This window comes from Equus quagga, chromosome 8 (genome assembly GCF_021613505.1).
Source record: "Equus quagga isolate Etosha38 chromosome 8, UCLA_HA_Equagga_1.0, whole genome shotgun sequence".
Classification (NCBI taxonomy): domain Eukaryota; kingdom Metazoa; phylum Chordata; class Mammalia; order Perissodactyla; family Equidae; genus Equus; species Equus quagga.
In genome coordinates this window covers 21,507,172-21,530,738 of record NC_060274.1, presented here as the reverse complement: position 1 = coordinate 21,530,738, position 23,567 = coordinate 21,507,172, and the positions used below count along the sequence as shown (strand labels likewise).

Genomic DNA, 23,567 nt, shown 5'->3' with positions numbered 1-23,567 from the left:
TTGTCATTATTATTGTCACTTCCTGTCTTCATTCCTGCTGTCCCTTCCTCTCTTTGCATCATTTGCTCTTGACTTTCTGCAGGCTGTTGAGGGAGACAGCGGGTACCTCTCTGGCCCCAAGTTACCAGGTCTGGCTGAGTGGACTCCGACCCATGTTTCCAGCCACTAAAGTGATTGAATTGGTTGAATTTCACAGCATAGAGAGTAAGGAAGCAGCAGGAGAGTGAGGAAGTGTCTAGACCAAGGCGAGAGGGCCATTCCGGAGCAAAGGACAGTTTCTCACGAGTAGGATCACAGAGTACAAACATTAATCAGAACAAATTACTGCCACTCTGTTTTCCACCCCTTCCTTTCCCTCATGGTGTGAAATATTAGAGTTCAGGTTGATGATGGACTCGCGCCAGCCTCATTTCATATTGGGAACATTGCCCGAGTCAGCTTTTAGAATCCGGGCACCTGAGAGTCCACTTGTGCTGCATTGACCAGAGTCTCTTGCTGCCTTTCCTGCTTATGGGGATGGAGTGGGGGAGGCGCTGGCTGAAGGCACTCACATAGGCTGACTCCACCGACAGCTGCACGGCACAGATGTTTGGACTCAGCTGATAGTTTTAAATCATCTCTACCTCCTCATATTAAGTACATCTGCACAGGTTTAGCGTCTGCTTAACTTTAACTTGAAACACCATGTGGAACAATTTGGTATATAAGCATTGCAGTAACAAGAAGAGCAGCTTAAGGGTTTTTGCATTCTTCCTATGCCAGCTACTAATAGTATTTCACTGTTTTAATATTACTTATTTACACCCACACACCCACCCATATATGTATATTTGTACACATGTCTATGTATATATACATATAGACACACACACACACAGATTAATTTAATTCTCACAACAACCCTGTGAAAGAGGCGCTTCTATTCTCATCCCTATTTTATAGTCAGGAAACCAAGGCACAGAGTGGTTAAGTAACATACCCAGCGTTGCACAGGTAGTGAGTGGCAGAGCTAACCCCAGGTAGCTGTGTCACACTCTTAATCACTACCGTGTATACTTCTCAGCACTTAGTCTTTAACTCCAAGCAAATAATAATTATAGTAAGTCAGTCCAAAGTTATCTTATTACCAGAAAATCTGACAAACTACACAGTTTTAAAAATGGAACCTGGTTTCTGTTACTTAGCGTGTATGAACCTTTGTTTGGGATTTGACTGATTCTGTTGGTTGAGCACAGACTTAGTTGTCTGCATGTGTGTGTGACACACGGTCTCTGTGACTGCCGGCAGTGTGTCCTCATTAGTGAGTCCCCATCGAGGGTGTCCACTGGATTTACCATCTCTCATCTGGGAACCTGTCTCAGCTCATCCCCAGAAGTCTGCGAGTGGCCATCCACGGTGGCCCTGCAGGTGACTTTGTGGGCCAAGAATTTATTTCCAGCCCCACACTCACCGTGTGACTCATCACCTGGGGCGTCTCGCTTTCCTTGGTAGATATGGGAAACTAGAGAAACTGACTCAGACGTGTTTTCCACGCAGGGTCACTGAATGAGACTGATATCTTAGCGGGCAGAGTGTTGGAGAAGAAGCGGAAGGATCTCATGTACCATTTTACGTCACTGTCCTGAACAGCGCTTGACACGTAGGCACTGGATATGTGTATGCAGGATTCATGAATAGAACACCTTAGACTTAGGATCGGAAAATGTGTAGGGAGGGTTTGATTTTGGTCTTTTCAGAAGATAAATGCTGTTCAGATGTAGAGACTGGCGCTATTTTGGCTTGCCTAGGAATTCAAGGTCTAATTCCCACATTTCAGTAACAAAGATGTTTGTAATTATGAAGGACCGTTGGTAATTGTTAAGGGTGGTGGTTGGATCGATTATACTTCCTTCATAGGCAATTAAATTGTCATGCCCACTTGGTAATAAATACTATAAATAGGATTGTAAGTATTTTATCATCCTTCATCTCCATTCCTCTTATCCAGACTAATTGATTATTATAATTGACAGAATTATTATAATTTGAACGAGAGCAGAATAATCCACTCAAATTAAGGAAGCGACGGAAAAGAGCAAGGAAACAGGTATTTGAGACATTGTTTGAATGTCTGGGCTATTACATATTCCTGGATCAGAATCCAGGGAGCACAACGTTAATATTTATTTTGCTTTGAAGTGTGAAGTCATTTAATACTAATTACCTTTATTTTTTACTTCGGCTATCTCAGCTGTAAAGAAAATAAAGGAAAGAACATGTTATTACATTTCTTACCTTCTTTCTCGCCATCGCTTATCTTTTTGTAATACATTAAAGACATATCACAACGTGGCCAAAATATTTTTCATGAGCTTTCATGACTACATCAAACTGGCTGTATGTGAAGTTCTAAACCAAGGAATTTGGGCAAAAGTTTGCAATTTTATGAATTTGCTGGAAAGCCTTACCTTTCTTAGCCTGAGAAGTTCCTACCCGCCTTCAGTAGCCACAGTCAGTCGCACTGGGTTTTGTGGGAGAAACTTGGCGTTCAGCTGCAGCGTTCTTTCTGGCCCACTGGAAGGTCTTGAGAAATTATTTCTGTATTTCAGCATGTTACTGTTAAAACGCACATGTTCCCTTTCAGCCAAGATGGGAACTGCTTTCTGAGTTTTTAAAACTTGTAGGCGGTCTCGTCTATCCGTCAGGGGGCCCTGAGCTTTGGGGTTTTAGAAACATTACTGTTGGGTGTTTTTCTCTCATTATGAATATACTTGATACAGTGATAGGTTTTTTCTTTAGTAAATATAGATGAACTTTGAGTTTCTTTATTTTAGCATACCCTTTGAGATAAAAATTATTTGAATTTTTAACAAAGTTTTAATCCAATTTAAAGTACATAAAAAGTGAATCTGCCTTGAGGTCCCCAAATAGCACCTGTAATTTGGCTGGATTGAATTACTCAGTGTAAAGTAAAATTCACATTTGAAGATAAAGGAAAGAAATGTAATTTGCTGTAACTATGAAATTTCGCTACCTATGAAATCGCTGTGTCGTATTTTAAATATCGAATTCAAATTCCAAATTGGACGTAATCATGCAAAGAATCATTAACTGACAGTTACGTTTGATGTTATGGATATTACTGTAGAAAGTCTTTTGGAGTTCGAGGCTGTGAGAACCACGTCCTCCTGCGCTCCTTCTGGTAAACCAGCGCGCCCCTCTGGCAATGAGACGATTTCAGGAGTCTTCCTAAGGAGAAATTGAAGAGAGCAGGACTTGTAGTTAAAAGCAGAAGACTGGGTATGTGTTTATCGTTGCTTGCTGCCGTAATGACACTATAATTCCAGCAAAAGAACAAAAAAGGCATAAACTTCCATGCCCAAAGGCAAGTGGAGACGAGGTGGCCGTGGATGCGTAAGGAGTCACGTGCTGGAAGGTGCTGGCGGAGTGGTAACCACTGAGGGACGGGGCGGGGGTGGTAGCCTGAGGCTACCGGGTGCACCTCCCAGACTTTGCAAATCTCCTGCCTTAGAGTCACGAGTACTGTCTGAAGTTGGGTCAGGGGAAAGTGGGAGAAGTTTGGGGCTAAAAACTTGAGTTTGCTTGAGATCTGTAAACAGCGCACTTCGACTCCCAGATCGTCCATCTTCCCCACTGCATGGGAGAACGGAGCTTTGTCTGTTCTCTGGACGTGCTGAGCTCTGCCTTCCCATCCCTGGCTCAGCGAGGATGGCGAGGCTCTGGTTTGACATCAGGAAGATGGAGAGACACCAGGATGGTGAAACCTCAGAATTCCTGAAGCTGTACCAGCCCCAAATCAGAGGATGCTTTTACTGGGAGTATATTATAGTTCCAGGATGGAATTTAATTACCTACTTTGAGCCCACCACTGGGCTGCTGACATCACGCTCATAGAACTTGACCCTTTGACTGCCTCATTTTGAAATGGAGGGGCTGGCAGGAGTCCGATATTTGAGGAAAGCCTCCATCGGTGATGCTGTACCCAAACAAACAGCAGGAAAAAGGAGCTTAGGGGAAACAGAGAAAAATAGTATCTAATATAATAAATATCCTCAGAGAGGTGGGGAAATAATTGTAGCTTTGAAATGAAGACAGATGCTATTAAAAAAAAACAGATTCAGAGAATAAGAAAGAGATCTTAGAAATTAAAAGTATGTTATCAGAAGCAAAAAACTGGATAGAAACTGGAAGAGTGGATGTAAGAGAGGTAAATCCTTAATTACTGTAACAAAATTCTGTAAATACTATTTGACTTACCATCAGGAAACAGCCTAGTATTCAGAAATGCATAGATCACCGTGACAACAAAGAGAGAAGGAACGGAGAGGGTAGCCCTTGAAAGCAAGACTGAGGCGGGACTGCAGGGTTTTGTTATAGTCCTATTTAATTTTAAAAATTGTGTGCATTTGTTACTTTGATAAAAGTTGAGAAACAGGTAATGGGCGATTTCCTTTGGAAATCATTTTGTTGAAAAATTTTATTGATAGTACAGAAAATGCTGCACAATGTCATTTTTTTGGAACTCACATAAACCTCTGTGAATAATATGGTCCCCTAAATTTTTTAGTAGCTGTCTTTTCTCAGCATGCATTTTTTGATGCAGTTAGGCACAGTTATCCCAACATTTTCTCTTCCTTCTGCCAGGCCTGCCAAGCTTCGTGGCTTTAGAAATCATTTATCATGCAAGTGAATTGTAAATATCTGAACTATTTTGAAATGTTTCTCCTCATATTACAGCTACACTGTTTCCATATTGCTGGTGATTATGGGAATATTTTCTGTTAGGCATTTCACGCATCATGGTGTATTGAGTTCACTAGTAATGGAATGCAAATTAAGGAACTGAGAATTCTGAATGAACACTAAAAGCTAGCAGATTTTCAAGCTGGAATGGTCTGTTTCCAGCGTTTCCTGATTTATAAACCATTTTTAGAGGTAAGGGGCCTCCTTCTGTCCTTCCCTCTCACTTTTGACCGTGGATGGATGGCCGTTGTGGTGACATGGACCTTCACAGAATTTTAGAGCTGGAAGATGTTTCAAGGGACCATCTAGTTTACTTCCTTTGCCTGAAGATTGAGGAAGGGAGGAAATGACTTTCCCAAGATTAAACAGTGGTCGCAAACTCAGTATTCTTTCTGCTGCCTGGGCTACATGGACCTCAAGGAAACTTCTTGCTCACTTTCCTTCAAATCTGTTTGGTTGCTGATGGTGGTCTGGTGGATTTGTGCCTGAAAAGAGATGCTTTTACAGAGTTCCAGGAAATATTCTGGTGAGAGTATGGGGTGTGTGAACTTCTTGAAGGATTCTAGTTTTTATATTTACCACGTGAAGCTTGTTAACTTTCTGAAAGAGACGTGACATGTGCCTGTGGATCCAAACAGGCAGAACCTGGCCTTGGAGGCTTAAGTTTTACCATAAACAGGGAAGGGGTCAGGGAGAGGGGAAATGGCAGGAGGAAGAACAGAGCAGGGTGTGAGGATCATTTCTTTTCTGTTATTTTCCTTTTGGTGGGAGAGAGTGAGAAAGTTCCTGAATGCAACTGGGGCTGAACTGAACTGAACTGGCCAGAACCTGTCTTAATTTGTATGAGAGAAAAGCTGTGGTATTTCGTTTTCCGGAGCAACCCCTAATAAGGCAACTGGGGCCCACTGGCTGCTATCGAGGTTCTGCAAAATTTCATTTTGTTTCTTCTCTGAATTTTTCTCCGTTGACCCGGCCCCTAGAAGTCATTCACTGGCCGCCTAATTCCATCCAGGCCTGGCCTCGCCCTCTCCTTTTTAATTGGAGTCAGAGCTCCTTTTTATTGGAGTGTTGTGCATATTAACGGTTGGCTGATTAAAGCAGCTCACAGTGAGGTGTTGGTGATTACTCTGTTACTCCTCCTGGTGCACATGTGCATATATTCACAGCACTGTTACAGAAATAAGATGGGGTGAATCTCCACTTGCCAGGTTGTAACTATGGAAACACCTGGTAGAAATAGGAGTGTAATATGTTTTGTAACCTTCCCTGCATAGTATCCTCACTTTGCAAACCCCAGGGGATCAGTGGCTTAAAGATGAGTCTTTCTGGAAAAAAAAGTGGGAGAAGTTTAATCATTATCAAGAATATGTTGAAAAGTCACTCAACATCACTAATCATCAGGGAAATGCAAATCAAAACCACAGTGGAGATACAACTTCACACCTGTTAGAATGGCTGTTACCAAAAAAGACAAGAAATAGTAAGTATTGGCGAGGATGTGGAGAAAAGGGAACCCTTGTGCACTGTTGGTGGGAATGTAAATTTGTGCAGCCACTGTGAAAAACAGTATGGAGGTTCCTGAAAAAATTAAAAATAGAACTACCATGTGATCCAGCAGTTCCACTTTGGGGTATTTATCTGAAGAAAACGAAATCACTATCTTGAAAAGATGTCTGCACCCCCATGTTCATTGCAGCATTATTTACAATAGCCGATACATGGAAACAACCTAAGTGCCCATCAACAGATGAATAGATAAAGAAGATATGATACACACACACACACAGACACACACACACACACACACACGATGGAATATTATTCAACTGTGAAAAAGAAGGAAATCCTGCCATAAGTGTTTCTTGGTACATCAGATGTTTATATCTCATGTTAAAGAGGTGGATTAGGGTTTTCATTCTTTATCCTCATCAATCCCTCTCTTTTTTTTTTTTACCTGTGGACCCCTTTGGCAGTTTGGTGAACCCAGACAAATGTTTTTAAGTGCATAAAATAAAATACATGGCATTACAAAGGAAAACCAATTACATGGAAATCCAGTTACAAAATACTTAAAAAGCCTGTGCTAGAGTAATATTTGTTTTTTATTAATGCATTCAGGGACAGGATCCAGCAGTGGGTGCAGTAACTGCTCTGCTATTCTGAGGTGATGCTGAGCCAGGTGATTTCTCAGCTGCTCTGCGATGTGAAAGTGGCTGTGACTTTTGTCGGAGACACAGCCAAAGGGACTACCAACGGTGTGTTTGGTGATCCACCTTCATAATGGAAGGAGATGCAAATTTCTGTTGGAAATTAGTGAAAATATCTATTTGTTTTCCTGTCCAAGTTCATGCACCACTTGCATTCTAATAACCCTGATGAAGATAATGGTTTAGGATGAAAGTTTATTTCCTCAGAGCTTTGGCAGTGACAGCAGTGTGTCACAGAGAGTATTTTTACGGAGATGACAGTTTGAAATGAAATTAACTCTTTGTTGGCTGCCCCATATGCCAGGCACGGTACTGGGCATGGTCAGCAACATTGATGAACACAACAGTTATGGCGTCCGGCCTCTGGAATGGGTAAACTAATAAGAGAAACAGATATCAAACTGCAGAATATACAGGTAGCTGTTTAATTGCCTGGGGGATAAATGTCCCACAGGGCTGTCATAGTGGATTTTGAGGGGGCTTCTCCGGGCCTGGGAGGGGTGCTGGTGATGAGGGCAGGCCTCCCTGAGGAAGCCATATGTGCAGCACTGTGGTGTTGGCTGAGGGCCGAGCTTGGCCGGTGGGAAACCTGAATGACACAGCGATTGGAAGGCAAGCAAGCCAGGGGCTGTGCGTTGAGACTGGCGGAAAGATGCAGTTTGCGTTTCACTCAATAGTATTTTTTAATCCTGCCAAAGCGGGGTAGTTAACCTTTCAGCTTGATGACCTGTTTATTTAGCATATTAATAGCTAGATCCCTAAAAGCTTTCGGGATAAGTGTGGCTATATAGGTTAAAAAATTGGTATGTAGGTTGATAAATTGTAACATTTATAAGAACAGGGTCTCTCGTGAGAACATTTTTTGGTTAATTCCTAAACATTTTTTCGTTCGGCACACGTTGAAGGAAATCCTGAGGAGAATGGAGGAACTGAGTTCTGTTCGTTTGGCCCGTCTGTACTCTGAGCGGTTTGAGCTGGGTTTGTAGGAACGCATGCCTCGCCGTGCTGTTCCTACACAGGCAAGTGGTCACCCGTGTGGATGGTAAGGCGACAGGCTCCCGGCCGCCTGGCAGCGGCTCAGATGGCGCAGACCAGGCCTGGGCTGCGCACACAGGCAGGAATGTCACCATTCTGGTCGGGGCGGTTGGGGAGCGACTCCTCTCTCCACGTCCCATGCTGTTTGGCCCTGTTTTTCAATTTGACTTCATCGGAGCACACTCTCCAGCCGAGGGGTGCACGTATCTCTGGGACTTCAGGCAGCATGCACGGTTGCTTTGTGAATCTTAGCTCCCCTCGGAGGACGCGCTGAGCCAGGAGAAATGGAAGTGGCATCGGGTTCCACACGTGGAGACGGCGGAGACGCGCAGGCAGGTAAAGAAGACTCGCCTAGAAGGCGGTGGCTACTTAAACTTTCGTCCATTGGTTGTAGAAAGGAAACCCAGGCATGGCTCAGCGAGCCAAGAAGCAGGGTGCAAATTACTGAGCAACAGATCCTAAATGGTTTTGTCTCTGGGTGACCTTGGAATCTTTTAAAAGACATTTTCTCTTAATAATATTGCGAAAGAAGTGAGTTACATGTAAAGAATCTTACAGTGTCAGTCATTAACAACACTTTGGAAATATGATTTGCTCTGCTGACTAGTGGTGTTGATCTGGGACGGGGCGGCTGTCAGCCCTGAGCCCAGGACAGGGCTGGCGCTGAGGGCGTGCCTGTCGAGTGGGACTGGATCCGTGCGGATGTCTAATGATACTCCCAGAAATTATTCTGTCACTTCTGTGTGATGCAAGATTTGCCCCAAAGCGTTGGTTGTATGAAAATCATATAGGGATAGGAATCTTTTTGTCCTCCAAACTGTGAGTGGCTTAGTAAGCTGTAACCCTGGTGCGGCTCCCCATCCTCCAGTCCGGAGTGAGGAGTTCGCGTTGGCGGTGCTCCTGCCTGCATTTCATGTGTGCATGCCTCCCTTGCTTTGTCCGCTCACTCCCTTGTCATTTATTTCATATCTGTTGGTGTCAAGTTCCATGATAGACTTTGGGAAACAGAGACAAATAAGGCGAGATTCCTGCTTACGGGGTTGAAACACGGATTCAGCGTGCTGTGGTTGGAGGGATGATTTGTAGCAGCACATACCAGGTGCTGTGGGCCCACAGGTTAGGAACGATTAACTCCTGGAGTTTGGCTCCTCATTGACGGTGTTTTCCAGAGGAGGGACTTGCGAGGCTGCAGCAGAGAGGGTGGAAGGGAGAGATTCCAGGCGGAGGGGAAAGTGTGTGTAAAGGCAAAGGCGTGCGGGGTGAATCACGTGGGAGATTCCCGTTCCATCGCCCCTCCCCTGGGTGACTTGCAGCCCTGGGAATGGCTTCTTTACCGGCTGTTTGAATACCTGCCCCCAATCCCTGGCCAGCCTCTCTGCTCCTTCTGCAATCGGGTGTGGGATTAAATTGCACGTCTTCCAAGGTGCCTGTCCTGACTGCCTAGTGGAAGTAGGTGTCGTCCTCTTGTCTCCCGCCACCTGTCCTGTTGCTTCAGCATACCTGACACAATGCCAGTGGCTTTGTTAACTTTGTTGTGGGTGGGTCCCCAACTGTGATCTCTGTAAGGGCAAGGACTAAGATTTTCTTGTTCACTGCTGTGGCATAGTGCCTGGCCTGTGGGGATGGTAGATCCTTGTGAATGGATGAATGAATGAAGAGTTGTCACTTGAAAAACAAAAACATTCTTTTTTTTTTTTTTTTTTTTTTGCTGAGGAAGATTTGCCCTGAGCTAACATCCGTGCCAGTCTTCCTCTATTTTTTAGTATGTGGGCTGCCAGCACAGCACACTAGTGGAGTAGCAGAGTGGGCTGAACTTAACCACAAGACCACCGGGCCTGGCCCCCAAAACATTCTTAATGGACTTGCTATTCAGTTTACTCCTTGAAGTTTGAGGTCATTATTAACTAGGCACGTAGGATCTCAGGAATTTGATTCCAGCCCTTTGGGTGTTACCATGAGGTAAAAAAAAAATGGGACTTATTTTGGATCCTGCAAGAAATGACTTGAAAAACCTAAGGATTCTTTAAATTGAATATATGGGGATGAGAGAAATTCTGTTCAGAATACTTGTTATAAATAAAAGAAATTCATGAATTTAAAGAAAATTGAAGAGAGTCATTAATTTGAGCCATTTTTAATAGTAGTTTTATAAAATTATTTATTACACTAAAATTCTCTTTGTACTGCTTCATTCTCTGACACCTGCTGACAGTTTTGATGATATATTATCTTTGCTCTGAAACCTTAGTTTTCTAACTGTTGTCATTATTTAAGCCCTTTATCTTACAACAGTGATGTTCTCACGCTGTTATTCTTCTTTTATTTAATACAGGAGTCATCTAACAGCCATTCTCCGTCTGTGGGCTCAGCTTCATTGCTGTTTTCCTCCACTCCTTCTGTCAGTTTTTAGAGCTAATAAAATGGCTTCATTTCTACTCCATCTTATCCATGGTCATATTTTTCTTATCCATGTCACATGTAGCATAAGACATTGTCCATAGCATAGTATTAGCAGATTATTCTTAGCATTGAAAAGATTATACAGCAAAGGTTCTTTTGTAAATTCTATAGTAATGGCAGGTGGAAAATGTTATGTGAAATGGCATACTGAAAGAAAGGAACGTCTAAATGTGGATTTCTCAAATGAGTCTGACTTTTTCCCATTTGGTCTTCTCTGAATGACAATTCCCTGCATAGATCTGTTAATCCCCAAGGGTGGCAGACAGGCCTTCAGCCTGAGGATGGATGGTTGGCATCTCCTAATATATTCGGTAGCGATATTTCTTGCTCCCGGCTTCTGATTCCAACTTTTTGTTCTCTTCTTGGAGAAATGGGAAAAAATAACACTGTCTACTACTCTGAAGGTAAGAGTCTGGTTATCTTTACTTGTGATGACAACTTTTTGTTTACCTGCTTGTTTGTTTCATTCATTCCTCCAGTAACTATTTGTAGCCCATCCACTATGTACCAGGCACGATGCTAGTCACCAGGCATTAAAAAATGTTTTATTATAACCAACACTGAAATTATTTTAGAGTAAACTGTTTTAGGAGAGGACTATGTGAAAGAAGTCATGTGTCAGCAGAGAAATAGTTTGTGGTCTTTCAGTAATTTTTTTGTTTTACAAAATTGCTACTGGCTAGAAAAGGATGATGATTTGCACTTCTGACATCATTGCTAATGTTGGGTTTCCGTGCTCGGGCTCTGTGTGCGGAGGCGAGAGGCGTCTCGAGAGTCTTAATTTCGCCGAACACTGCACCTGTTGCTGGCTATTCTTGCATATGAAATCCAGAACCTTGAGTCACTTGCTTTCATTTCCTTTTCCTGCCCCCTCTTTCCGGAGAGGAGGGGTCAGGGTAGTAACTCATGTGAAGAGTAACCACCTTGTTCTTTTACAGCTATGATTTTAACGTCCTGGAGAGTGGAAGTGTTGCGTCCTTTTGTCATTCTGCTGCCGAAAGACTCACGTCAGAGTGGCCTCAAGATTCTGAGACTTGTGTCGGTGCCAGAGTTTGGGAGGATGGTGGGGGTGGCACTGGCTGTTCAGCAGCTGCTGCTGCCACCTGATACCTGGAACCGTTGCTATTGAGGAACATGCATTTCCTCTTGGTTTCATGTGAGCTTTCCTCTTGGTTTCATGTGAGCTTTGGCTCTGACTTTGAGGAAGAGAGGAAGTAGCGTGTAGTATCCTTTACTTTCAGAAGAATAAACTTTGAAATCTCTGGGCATCGTGTTGGTTCAGGCAATGCTGTTGAAAACCAGTGCGGCCTCTACAGGGGGAGGAGAGCCTGTGGGGCTGGGAGCTGGTCCTGAGGTTAAGAGCAGCCATGGCATGAATTTGGCGTTTCACTCGGTGGCATGAAACCTTAGCTACCTCATTTTTCAAGTGAGAGTTGAGAGATTAACACAGCTTAACTTGTAAGAATTTTCCTGGCATCAATGAAAATCGGTGTGAAAGACCTTTGAAGTTCAGAGGTTCCTAGAGTTGGCCAGTTTTTACTGACCAAACTACATACTGATATTCGAACAGCACATCAGTAGTTCCAGCGCTCTGCTGAATTGGCAACCTCCAGGCAGTTATTTCAGTGCAACGTTCCTAATTTAAACCAAGCTTGTTATTTTTGCTTTATTTTTCCTTTTATAGATAGGTTTACTCATGGACGTTCTCCGGAGGAGAAAAATTTTATGGAAAGTGGAGCTTTGGCTAAAACAGCCATAAATGGTCCCACCCACAAATCCAGGATGCTTGTTCTCCATCAGGGAATAAAAGTGCCTGAGTGATGTTCTCCTTATTTCTGGATCACTGTTTTCTCTTTCGTACCTTCTGGTATTGTTTCCTCATTCCACCCGCCACCTTCCTCCCCATTCCCTGTGACTTCTCAGAATACTTTAATAATAGGCTGTGGGTGCCTTGCTCCCCTCCCGTCGTGCTCACACCCACCTTCTTTACTCAGCCTCTGCTCTCCTCTCCCCTGCTTGCAGGCTCCGGCCTATGTCACTGCTTCTGCTTGGTCCCTGTGGCAGTGACAGCAAGGCCACAGCACTCCTTCTATAGCCCTTGTGTGGGTCGCTTCTCCTGGGGACTGGCTCTCCTCAGTGTTCTGTGTGGAGCAGAGAAGGCGCGCAGGAACGGATCCGCTAGCCGACTGGCTCCCTCCTGGGACTGGGGCCCTGGGGCTTTGCTCCTGAGTCCCATGGCTCGTCATTTCTTAGCGATAACCATTGCTTGCATTCTCCATTTGTCACCTGGCACCTCTTGGAAACTCTATCATCTTAGAAATCCTGGAAATGATTTAAAATACTTCTGGTCAGTTCCTCAGCGTGGGTTCTGCCCAGTTATTACCTGAATTCTCTCATTTTCTCCCCACTCTCAGCCCTAAGTTGTCACAGGTAGATGCTGATGCCTCATTCCCAGGTTGAGAGATATGACGCTGGGATTCCGGTGGATGTGTCCCCGATTGGTCAGGACTATCTGTCTGTGGTATCAGCTGCAGGCTGAGTATACAGATGACTCACACATGTTAATACCTGTGTCTCCTCAGTGGCCAGCATCCTCAGATTCCCTTAAGGGCATGAGAGATCCATGGGAAAGACTTTGAATTGAGAGTGTCACTGCAGGGGACCATGGGACAAAGTGTCATGAGTGACACATCTGGATCCATAGGCTGATATGTCCTAGGGGACTCGTAGGTCACTTCTCCCACTAGATGTTTTTACTGCTAAACAAAGAATAATCTCCAGGCTTCTCTTCTTCACACTTTCCTCTGAAGCTTGAGGATTCTAGAACCCTCTGGAAACTAGAAGTTTCCTCACAGTGCCAGCTTCAAGAAAACGCACTTGCTGACCTTTGCTCCACAGCCCAACAGGTTGCCCATGCTGCTGCCTCTACTTTTAAAAATTAGTCCATCTCCATGGGGCTGGCCCCGTGGCCGAGTGGTTAAGTTCGCGCACTCCGCTGCAGGCGGTCCAGTGTTTCGTTGGTTCGAATCCTGGGCGCGGTTATGGCACTGCTCATCAGACCACGCTGAGGCAGCGTCCCACATGCCACAACTAGAAGGACCCACAATGAAGAATATACAACTATGTATTGGGGGGGCTTTGGGGAGAAAAAGGAAAAAAAATAAAATCTTTAAAAAAAAAAAAATTAGTCCATCTCTTATATTCTGAAAGTGCCCTTCTGCCCCGGCCACACCTCTCCCTACAGGTCCATTTCTGCAGTGCTCGGGCTGCTGAGTCTGCCCCAGAGCTGCTGGTTTGACTTTGCTCCTGTCGTGGACGTGCGCGTCCCCTGTGCAGCCGCCGGGCTGGTCGTGCGCTGCTCTCCGTGGGTGTGAGCCGGCAGGCTCCTCTCCTCGTCCTGCTCCTCAGTGACTTCTGCTCTCACGTCTTCCGATCTGCTCCTCTCTCTTCCTGCAGTAAGTGTCCAGTTATGAAGTCCTTATAATGTGCCAGGGACGGCAATACAAAGGTAAATGAGAAACGACAATGTTTGTTTTTCATCTGATTTATAAAAACAGAACACGTAGAACAGTCAACCCCTTTTTCTTTCTTTTTAAATAATTTCGAATTACTCTTGCTTTTTAAAGCCTTTTTAAAGTATTCATCTCTTTCAGTCTCTCCTTAAATAACTTTTCCTGCTCCCTGAAGACCCCTGGCAATGACCCTCTTCCTTCTGTGTGAGCTGGAGGGGCGGGCCCAGGGCCCTCAGCCTCCAGCAGCTGGCACCGCAGGTTCCTCCCACGGCCTGGCAGATCGGGTCCTGGCGTCGCTTGGCAGCCGTGTGGTGTTGGCCTCTTCTAACACGGAGTGCTGGCGGCCACTGGATGCCTCATCTCAGTCAGTTCCAGGCAGTTGCCACTTCTGTTTGGAAGCAGCACTGCCAGTGAGGAACCCTGCCACATGCACGCAGACACATGCACACAGACACACACATAGACACACATACACATAGGAACACACACATAGACACATGCACGCAGACACACACATGGACATACATACACGTAGACACACACAGACACATGCACACAGACACATGCACACAGACACACACACAGACACACGTACACATAGACACATGCACGCAAACACACACAGACACGTACACACAGACACACACACATATACATACACATAGAAACACACATAGACACATGCACACAGACACACACATAGACACACGTACACATAGAAACACACACATAGACACATGCACACAGACACACACATAGACACACATAGAAACACACACAGACACACACACATAGACACGTGCACACAGGCACATGCATACAGACACACACAGACACTTAGACACACGCACATAGACACATGCACATGGACACACACACATAGACACATACACACATAGGCACATGCACACAGACACACGCACACAGGCACACACACACACACACACACACACACACACATACACACGCACTCTGTTCTGAGTGCAGGGCCGCCCTGGGAGGGAACCTCAGGTTTTCTGCTCAGAACCCTCTGACCCCTCTCTCCCCGCTCAGTAAGGGATTTAGCAGGTTTCTTCCTAACCTCTTACTCTCACTGCTTATGTGTGGTTTTCCTGAGATAGGAGAGGTTATAATGTAATCCCGAAATACAACCTCTAGGAATTTTTCATTTTTCATCATTCCAAGTAGCCGCCTTTGACTTTTTGCACATTAGAACAGAAAACTAATAATACTTAAAATATGGTTTCTTTCCTCTTTCATTGGCGAAGCCTGCATCTGAGAGCAGCCTCTGCGTGGCTGGGGAGAAACTCAGCAATTCGATGGTGGGGATTTTGGCTTAACTCTCTCTGACTTGATTTTGTTGATTATAATGTCGTTCAGTTCCATTAATATACTAATATGGAAACAAAGGCATGATTTCAGATTTATTTATATCTTTGTGCTTTGGAAAAACAGTCTCATGAGAAACCACTCAGCCCGTTAAATACCATCCTTCATGTTGCTTTTTTAGGTTTGCTTGTTTTTAGAAAACTTTTCCTGGCTTTTGCTTCTTGTAATTTTTTTAACCATATCAACAATAGCGTAGCTGTATTTTCAGACGTGTGTTGTCAAAATCACTTGAAAAATCCTTTTCATGTCAATGTGTGGGATTTTGTTAGTCATCTTTAATGTGATCAAGAACTAAGGTAGAATTTCCTAGCTGGAAAAAAATGAGTTAAAAAATCCCGCCACACTCTTTGATTATTGGAGAAGATGTATTCTAAACAGTAATTACTTTGATGAAAATATTAAAGGGATTGAATTAGACTGTGAGAATCTTTTTTTTTTTTTTTTATTAATGTTATGATGGATTACAAGCTTGTGAAATTTCAGTTGTACATTTTTGTTAGTCATGTTGTGGGTACACCACTTCCCCCTCCGTACCCTCCCCCCACCCCCCCTTTTCCCTGGTAACCACCGATCAGATCTCCTTCTCAATATACTAATTTCCACCTATGAGTGGAGTCATATAGAGTTCGTCTTTCTCTGTCTGACTTATTTCGCTTAACATAATGCCCTCGAGGTCCATCCACATTGTTGTGAATGGGCCAATTTCGTCTTTTTTTATGGCTGAGTAGTATTCCATTGTGTATATATACCACATCTTCTTTATCCAATCATCAGTTTCTGGGCATGTAGGCTGGTTCCACGTCTTGGCTATTGTAAATAATGCTGCGATGAACATAGGGGTGCAACGGACTCTTGAGATATCTGATATCAGGTTCTTAGGATAGATACCCAGTAATGGGATGGCTGGGTCATAGGGTATTTCTATTTTTAACTTTTTGAGAAATCTCCATACTGTTTTCCATAGTGGCTGTACCAGTTTGCATTCCCACCAACAGTGTATGAGGGTTCCTCTTTCTCCACAACCTCTCCAACATTTGTCACTCTTGGTTTTGGATGTTTTTGCCAATCTAACGGGGGTAAGGTGATATCTTAGTGTAGTTTTGATTTGCATTTCCCTGATGATTAGCGATGATGAACATGTTTTCATGTGTCTATTGGCCATATTCATATCTTCTTTTGAGAAATGTCTGTTCATGTCCTCTGCCCATTTTTTGATCGGGTTGTTTGTTTTTTTGTTGTTAAGCAGTGTGAGTTCTTTGTATATTATGGAGATTAACTCTTTGTTGGATAAGTGGCTTGTAAATATTTTTTCCCAGTTAGTGAGCTGTTTTTTTGTTTCAATTCTGTTTTCCCTTGCCTTGAAGAAGCTCTTTAGTCTGATGAAGTCCCATTTGTTTATTCTTTCTATTGTTTCCCTCAACTGAGGAGTTACAGTGTCCGAAAAGATTCTTTTGAAACTGATGTCAAAGAGTGTACTGCCTATATTCTCTTCCAAAAGACTTATTGTCTCAGGCCTAATCTTTAGGTCTTTGATCCATTTTGAGTTTATTTTGGTGTGTGGTGAAAAAGAATGGTCGATTTTCAATCTTTTGCATGTGGCTGTCCAGTTTTCCCAGCACCATTTGTTGAAGAGACTTTCTTTTCTCCATTGTAGGCCCTCTGCTCCTTTGTCGAAGATTAGCTGTCCATAGATGTGTGGTTTTATCTCTGGGCTTTCAATTCTGTTCCATTGATCTGTGGACCTGTTTTTGTACCAGTACCATGCTGTTTTGATCACTGTAGCTTTGTAGTATGTTTTGAAATCGGGGATTGTGATTCCGCCGGCTTTGTTTTTCTTGCTCAAGATTGCTTTAGCAATTCGTGGTCTTTTGTTCCCCAATATGAATTTTAGGATTGTTTGTTCAATTTCTGTGAAGAATGTTCTTGGGATTCTGATTGGGATAGCATTGAATCTGTATATTGCTTTAGGTAGTATGGACATTTTAACTATGTTTATTCTTCCAATCCATGTGCAAGGAATGTTTTTCCATCTCTTTATGTCATCGCCTATTTCTTTCAAGAAAGTCTTGTAGTTTTCATTGTATAGATCCTTCACTTCCTTGGTTAAGTTTATCCCAAGGTATTTTATTCTTTTCGTTGCGATTGTGAATGGGATAGAGTTCTTGAGTTCTTTTTCTGTTAGTTTATTGTTAGTGTATAGAAATGCTACTGATTTATGCACGTTAATTTTATACCCTGCTACTTTGCTGTAGTTGTTGATTATTTCTAATAGTTTTTCTGTGGATTCTTTGGGGTTTTCTATGTATAAGATCATGTCGTCTGCAAACAACGCGAGTTTTACTTCTTCATTACCTATTTGGATTCCTTTTATTTTTTTTTCCTGCCGAATTGCTCTGGCCAGCATCTCCAGTACTATGTTGAATAGGAGTGGTGAAAGTGGGCACCCTTGTCTTGTTCCTGTCCTCAGAGGGATGGCTTTCAGCTTTTGTCCATTGAGTATGATGTTGGCTGTGGGTCTATCATATATGGCCTTTATTATGTTGAGGTACTTTCCTTCTATACCCATTTTACTGAGGGTTTTTTATCATAAATGGGTGTTGGATCTTGTCGAATGCTTTCTCTGCGTCTATTGAGATGATCATGTGGTTTTTGTTTTTCATTTTGTTGATGTAGTGTATCACGTTGATTGACTTGCGGATGTTGAACCATCCCTGTGTCCCTGGTATAAATCCCACTTGATCATGGTGTATAATCTTTTTGATGTATTGCTGTAATCGGTTTGCCAAAATTTTGTTGAGGATTTTTGCATCTATGTTCATCAGTGATATCGGCCTGTAGTTCTCCTTCTTTGTGTTGTCCTTGTCAGGTTTGGGGATCAGAGTGATGTTGGCTTCATAGAATGTGTTAGGGAGTTCTCCATCTTTCTCAATTTTCTGGAACAGTTTGAGGAGAATAGGTATTAAGTCTTCTTTGAATGTTTGGTAGAATTCTCCAGAGAAGCCGTCTGGTCCTGGACTCTTGTTTTTGGGGAGGTTTTTGATTACCGTTTCTATTTCCTTACTTGTGATTGGTCTATTCAGATTCTCCATTTCTTCCTGATTCAGTTTGGGGAGATTGTAGGAGTCTAGGAATTTGTCCATTTCTTCCAAGTTGTTCAATTTGTTGGCATATAGTTTTTCATAGTATTCTCTTATGATCTCTTGTATTTCATTGGTATCTGTTGTGATTTCTCCTCTGTCATTCCTGATTTTATTAATTTGCGCTTTCTCTCTTCTTTTCTTGGTGAGTCTGGCTAGGGGTTTGTCAATTTTGTTAATTCTTTCGAAGAACCAACTCTTTGTTTCATTGATCCTTTCTATTGTCTTTTTTGTTTCAATATCGTTTATTTCTGCTCTTATTTTTATTATTTCCCTCCTTCTACTGACTCTGGGCTTTGTTTGTTCTTCTTTTTCTAGTTCCGTTAGGTGTCGTTTGAGGTTGCTTACGTGGGCTTTTTCTTGTTTAGTGAGGTGAGCCTGTATTGCGATGAATTTCCCTCTTAGGACTGCTTTTGCTGCATCCCAAATGATTTGGTATGTCGTGTTCTCATTTTCATTTGTCTCCAGATAATATTTGATTTCTTCTTTAATTTCTTCAATGATCCATTGTTTGTTGAGAAGCGTGTTGTTTAGTCTCCACATTTTTGCACCTTTCTCTGCTTTTTTCTTGTAGTTGATTTCTAGTTTAATAGCGTTATGATCAGAAAAGATGCTTGATATTATTTCAACTCTCTTGTATTTATTGATGTTTGCTTTGGTTCCCAAAATATGGTCAATCCTTGAGAATGTTCCATGTGCACTTGAGAAGAATGTGTAACCTGCTGTTTTTGGATGAAGTGTTCTATATATATCTATTAAGTCCATCTGGTCTAATTTTTCATTTAATTCTATTATTTCCTTGTTGATTTTCTGTCTGGATGTTCTGTCCATTGGTGTTAATGGTGTGTTGAGGTCCCCTACTATTATTGTATTGTTGTTGATGTCTTCTTTTAGTTCTATTAAGAGTTGCTTTACAAATTTTGGTGCTCCTGTGTTGGGTGCGTATATATTTATAAGTGTTATGTCTTCTTGGTGGAGAGTCCCTTTTATCATTATATACTGTCCCTCTTTATCTTTCTTTATCTGTTTTGCTTTGAAATCTACCTTGTCTGATATTAGTATAGCGACACCTGCTTTCTTTTGTTCATTATTAGCTTGGAGTATTGTTCTCCATCCCTTCACTCTGAGGCTGTGTTTGTCTTTGGGGCTGAGGTGTGTTTCCTGGAGGCAGCATATTGTTAGATCTTGTTCTTTGATCCATCCTGCCACTCTGTGTCTTTTGATTGGGGAGTTCAATCCATTTACATTTAGAGTGATTATTGAGACGTGGGGGCCTACCACTCCCATTTTGTGTCTTGTTTTCCGGTTTTTTTCAGTTTCCTTTGTTTCTCGTCCCATGGTTTAATCTGTTCTGATGTAGAGCTGCTACTCTCTGTTGTTGTCCTTCTACTTATCTCCTCTGCTCTTGGTTTTGTAGCCCCTTTCCTTTTTTGGATTTTTCAGGAATGAGGGTTTTCCTGAGGATTTCCTGAAGAGGAGGTTTTGTGGCAATGAACTCCCTTAATCTTTGTTTATCTGGGAAAGTTTTTATTTCTCCATCGTATTTGAAGGATATTTTCACTGGGTAGAGAATTCTCGGCTGTAGATTTTTGTCCTTCAGATTTTTGAATATATCATTCCACTCTCTTCTAGCCTGTAAAGTTTCTGCTGAGAAATCTGCTGATAGCCTGATGGGGGTTCCTTTGTAGGTTAGTTTCTTTTGCCTGGCTGTCCTTAATATTTTCTCCTTGTCGTTGACTTTTGCTAGCTTCACTACTATATGCCGTGGAGTTGGTCTTCTTGCATTGATAAAGTTTGGAGATCTATTGGCTTCTGTCACCTGAAGATCCATCTCCCTCACCAGATTTGGGAAGTTCTCAGCCATTATTTCTTTGAATAGGTTTTCTGCCCCTTTCTCCTTCTCTTCTCCCTCTGGTATACCTATAATCCTTACGTTGCATCTCCTAATTGTTAGACTGTGAGAATCTTGATGATAGAGACTATACCTTTTTCATTTTTGTGTTCTTCTTGGGTGTTATGCTGTATAGATGGTCTCTACAGTCAGGGCAATTGGCTCAGATGGTGGAAAGCTGTGGAAACCTCATGAAGATTAGGCCCTAGCCTTCTTCCTTGCATGAGAAATCTTTAAGCATTTGAAGCTAGGGAGTTGCAGGTGTTTTAGAAAGATCACTCCTAGGGCTCTAATGGAGGGTGAGTTGGAGTGAAGAAAGCCTGGAGGGCAAGGGGACGTTGCAGCTGACTTCGCCAGGACACTGAGTGAAAGAGGATGAGGCGAAGGCAGGTGGGAGATAGATGCCTCCATGGGGTTCCTAGGTCAGGTTTCAACTGCAGGATCCTGGTCTGCAGTTACAGTAGCAAAAGAGAGTTCTGCAAACCAAAAGATAATTTCTTTGTAGTTCATTTGACGGTCAATCCTGGGCTGGACCTGAACTCAGTGGTGGGTGGCAGCATCTGACTTCAACTGCTGGGATGCTTCTAAAATCTTTACTTATCCCACTCGTTGTTCATAAAATACACGTATTTGCTGCAGAAGTATTAAATGTGTTTGATTAGGGAAGTTGCCCTGGATCTGGCTGTTTTTTGTTTTAATGTAATATATGGCCTGTGTGCTGTGTAACTTTTCTCATGTGGGAAAAGTTCACATTCAGCAAAACATCTGGACCAAGGGATTGTGAAACTATTTGACCTGTGTTTATAAGGTAAGATTGACAAGACTGACAGAGTAGTTATGGAGAGAATTGTAGAGGAAAAGAACATGTCTAGCCTGAAGACTCAGTGGTCAATGATGGCCCTACCTCATTAGCATGAAAGGAGACTGACCTTTCTGGGGGATCAGGAGCTTTCAGTAGATTGTGCGTGATTGGATTTATTGGGAAGGGGGCATCTTGGATTTTGGAATGTTGCTTCTATGCAGGATCTTGGATTGAATCATGACCCAGAAAAATGAGGCCATTGAGGAAATTTGAATAAGGTCAGTAGAGTAGTTCACAGTATTGCATCAGTGTTAATTCTCTGGTTTCGATAATTGTACTCTGATTATGTAAGATGGTAGCATTTGAGGACGCTGGGTGAAGGCAATATGAGAACTCTCTGTGTTATTTTTACAGTTTTTTTGGTTAATCTAGAATTATTTCAAGTTTATTTATTTTTATTGAGGTCGTAATCGTTTATAACATTGTGAAACTTCAGTTGTACATTATTATTTGTCGGTCACCATATAAATATGTCCCTTCACCCCTTATGCCTACCGCCCAACCCCCTTCCCCTCTGTTAACCACTAAACTGTTCTCTTTGTCTGTATGTTAGTTTATCTTCTGCAAATAAGTGAAATCATATGGTGTTTATCTTTCTCTGGCTTATTTGGCTTAATATTATACCCTCAAGGTCCATCCACATTGTTGTAAATGGGATGATTTTGTCTTTTTTATGGCCGGTTAGTATTCCACTGTGTGTATATATATATATAGGTACACACACACCACATCTTCTTTATCCATTCATCAGTTGTTGAGAACTTGGGTTGCTTCCACATCTTGGCTATTGTGAATAATGCTGCAATGAACATAGGGGTGCATAAGTCACTTTGAATTGATTTCAGGTTCTTTGGATAAATACCCAGTAGTAGGATAGCTGGATCATATGGTAATTCTATTTTTAATTTTTTGAGAAACTTCCATACTGTTTTCCACAGTGGCTGCACCAGTTTGCATTCCCTCCAGCAGTGTATGAGGGTTTCCTTTTCTCCACATCGTCTCCAACATTTGTTATTTTTAGTCTTAGTGATTATAGCCATTCTAACAGGTGTAAGGTGACATCTTGGTGTAGTTTTGATTTGCATTTCCCTGACGATTAGTGACGTTGAACATCTTTTCGTGTGCCTATTGGCGATCTGTATATCTTCTTTGGAGAAATGTTCATATCCTCTGCCCATTTTTTGATTGGTTGTTTATTTTTTTGTTGTTCAGTTGTGTGAGTTCTTTATATATAAAATTATTTCAAGTTTTAAAAAAGGAGAACAGAGTTGCTTGTCATACCAGCCAATAGCATCGTCCATGCTGCTTTTAGGTAGAGAATATCCGTTAGCACGAGTGTGGTTTTCTTGGAGAATTTGAAGTCTAAAAGTGCAAGTCAAGTAAAATTTCATAGTCGGGTCTCCATCCACTCCCCAATTTTTTTTTAAAGCTGACTCTGTTTTTATCGTAAGATGAATTTAATGTTTTCTGATCTGGGAGGAATGTTTCATTCTAGCTTAAACGCATACAGAAGAGTTACAAAAGGAAGCCATTAGTGTCTAGAGGGTTCTCGGGAAGTGCTGTGCGTCTGGGCTTCCCTGGCGCTTGGTGTCCCTGGTGTTGGAAGGTGTGGGTGGTCTCAGGCTTTTGTCTGTTGCTCTTCAGGGTTAGGTATAGGCTCATTAGTTAGGACTGACAGTTATAATAAGATGTTCAAAGCCAGGAGGGTTTGCAGATACCAGAAAGAATGAAGAAATGTGTGCCTTTAATAGCCACAATCTGCTCACCTGGGCTTGGCTGTGCTGATGCTGCCGGGTGTGCGTCTCCCCAGAGGGGAGAGGATTAGTCTCCGAGTGCCTTTGCTGCCCTCTCTCACTCCTCCACCACCTCCTGTAGTTTCAGCTGATTTGTTCTGTACTTCCCTCTCCAGTCCAATCCTTTCTTTCCATTTTGACTAGAGTAGCCCTAGGCTGGCAGCCAGTGGCTGTCGAGTGATAATGGAGCTAGTGGTATGTACAAAATTTGATTATTGCTGTCAACACCAGATTGAATAAGAAAGCACATACTCTAGACAGATCCTTGCAACAGAAATGGTCTATTGATTTCACAAGAGCTAGAAAGGAGGCCAACGTGTAATCTAGCAGAAGGGGTCTGTGGATAGAGAATGGGGTCTGACATTACAGAACAGTTTTAACAAGTGCCGGCCTATTAGATGTTTCTAGAAGAACCTTCAGATAACTTTTGATAAACTGTTGCTTCTGATTTTCTTCACTGTCAAGTATTTACAGCAACTCTAAGGAAGCCTTTGCACTTGTGTTTGTTCAATGGTTTGCTTTTCCTGCGTAGTTTAGA

General features: G+C 42.5%; 1 protein-coding gene across 5 annotated transcripts in view; it reads left to right on the top strand.

The window, feature by feature from the left end:
- UTRN (utrophin) overlaps window positions 1-23,567 on the top strand; it is a 486,786-nt gene that overhangs the window by 34,940 nt on the left and 428,279 nt on the right. The window contains exon 1 of one of the 5 annotated variants that reach the window (XM_046669469.1): window positions 8,147-8,321. The exons of the other annotated variants lie outside the window; for them this stretch is intronic. Within the exon in view, the coding sequence (XP_046525425.1) occupies window positions 8,270-8,321 (52 nt within the window). The 5' untranslated portion in view covers window positions 8,147-8,269. Of the gene's footprint in view, window positions 1-8,146; window positions 8,322-23,567 lie in introns of those variants that run through there. 5 annotated transcript variants of the gene reach the window in all.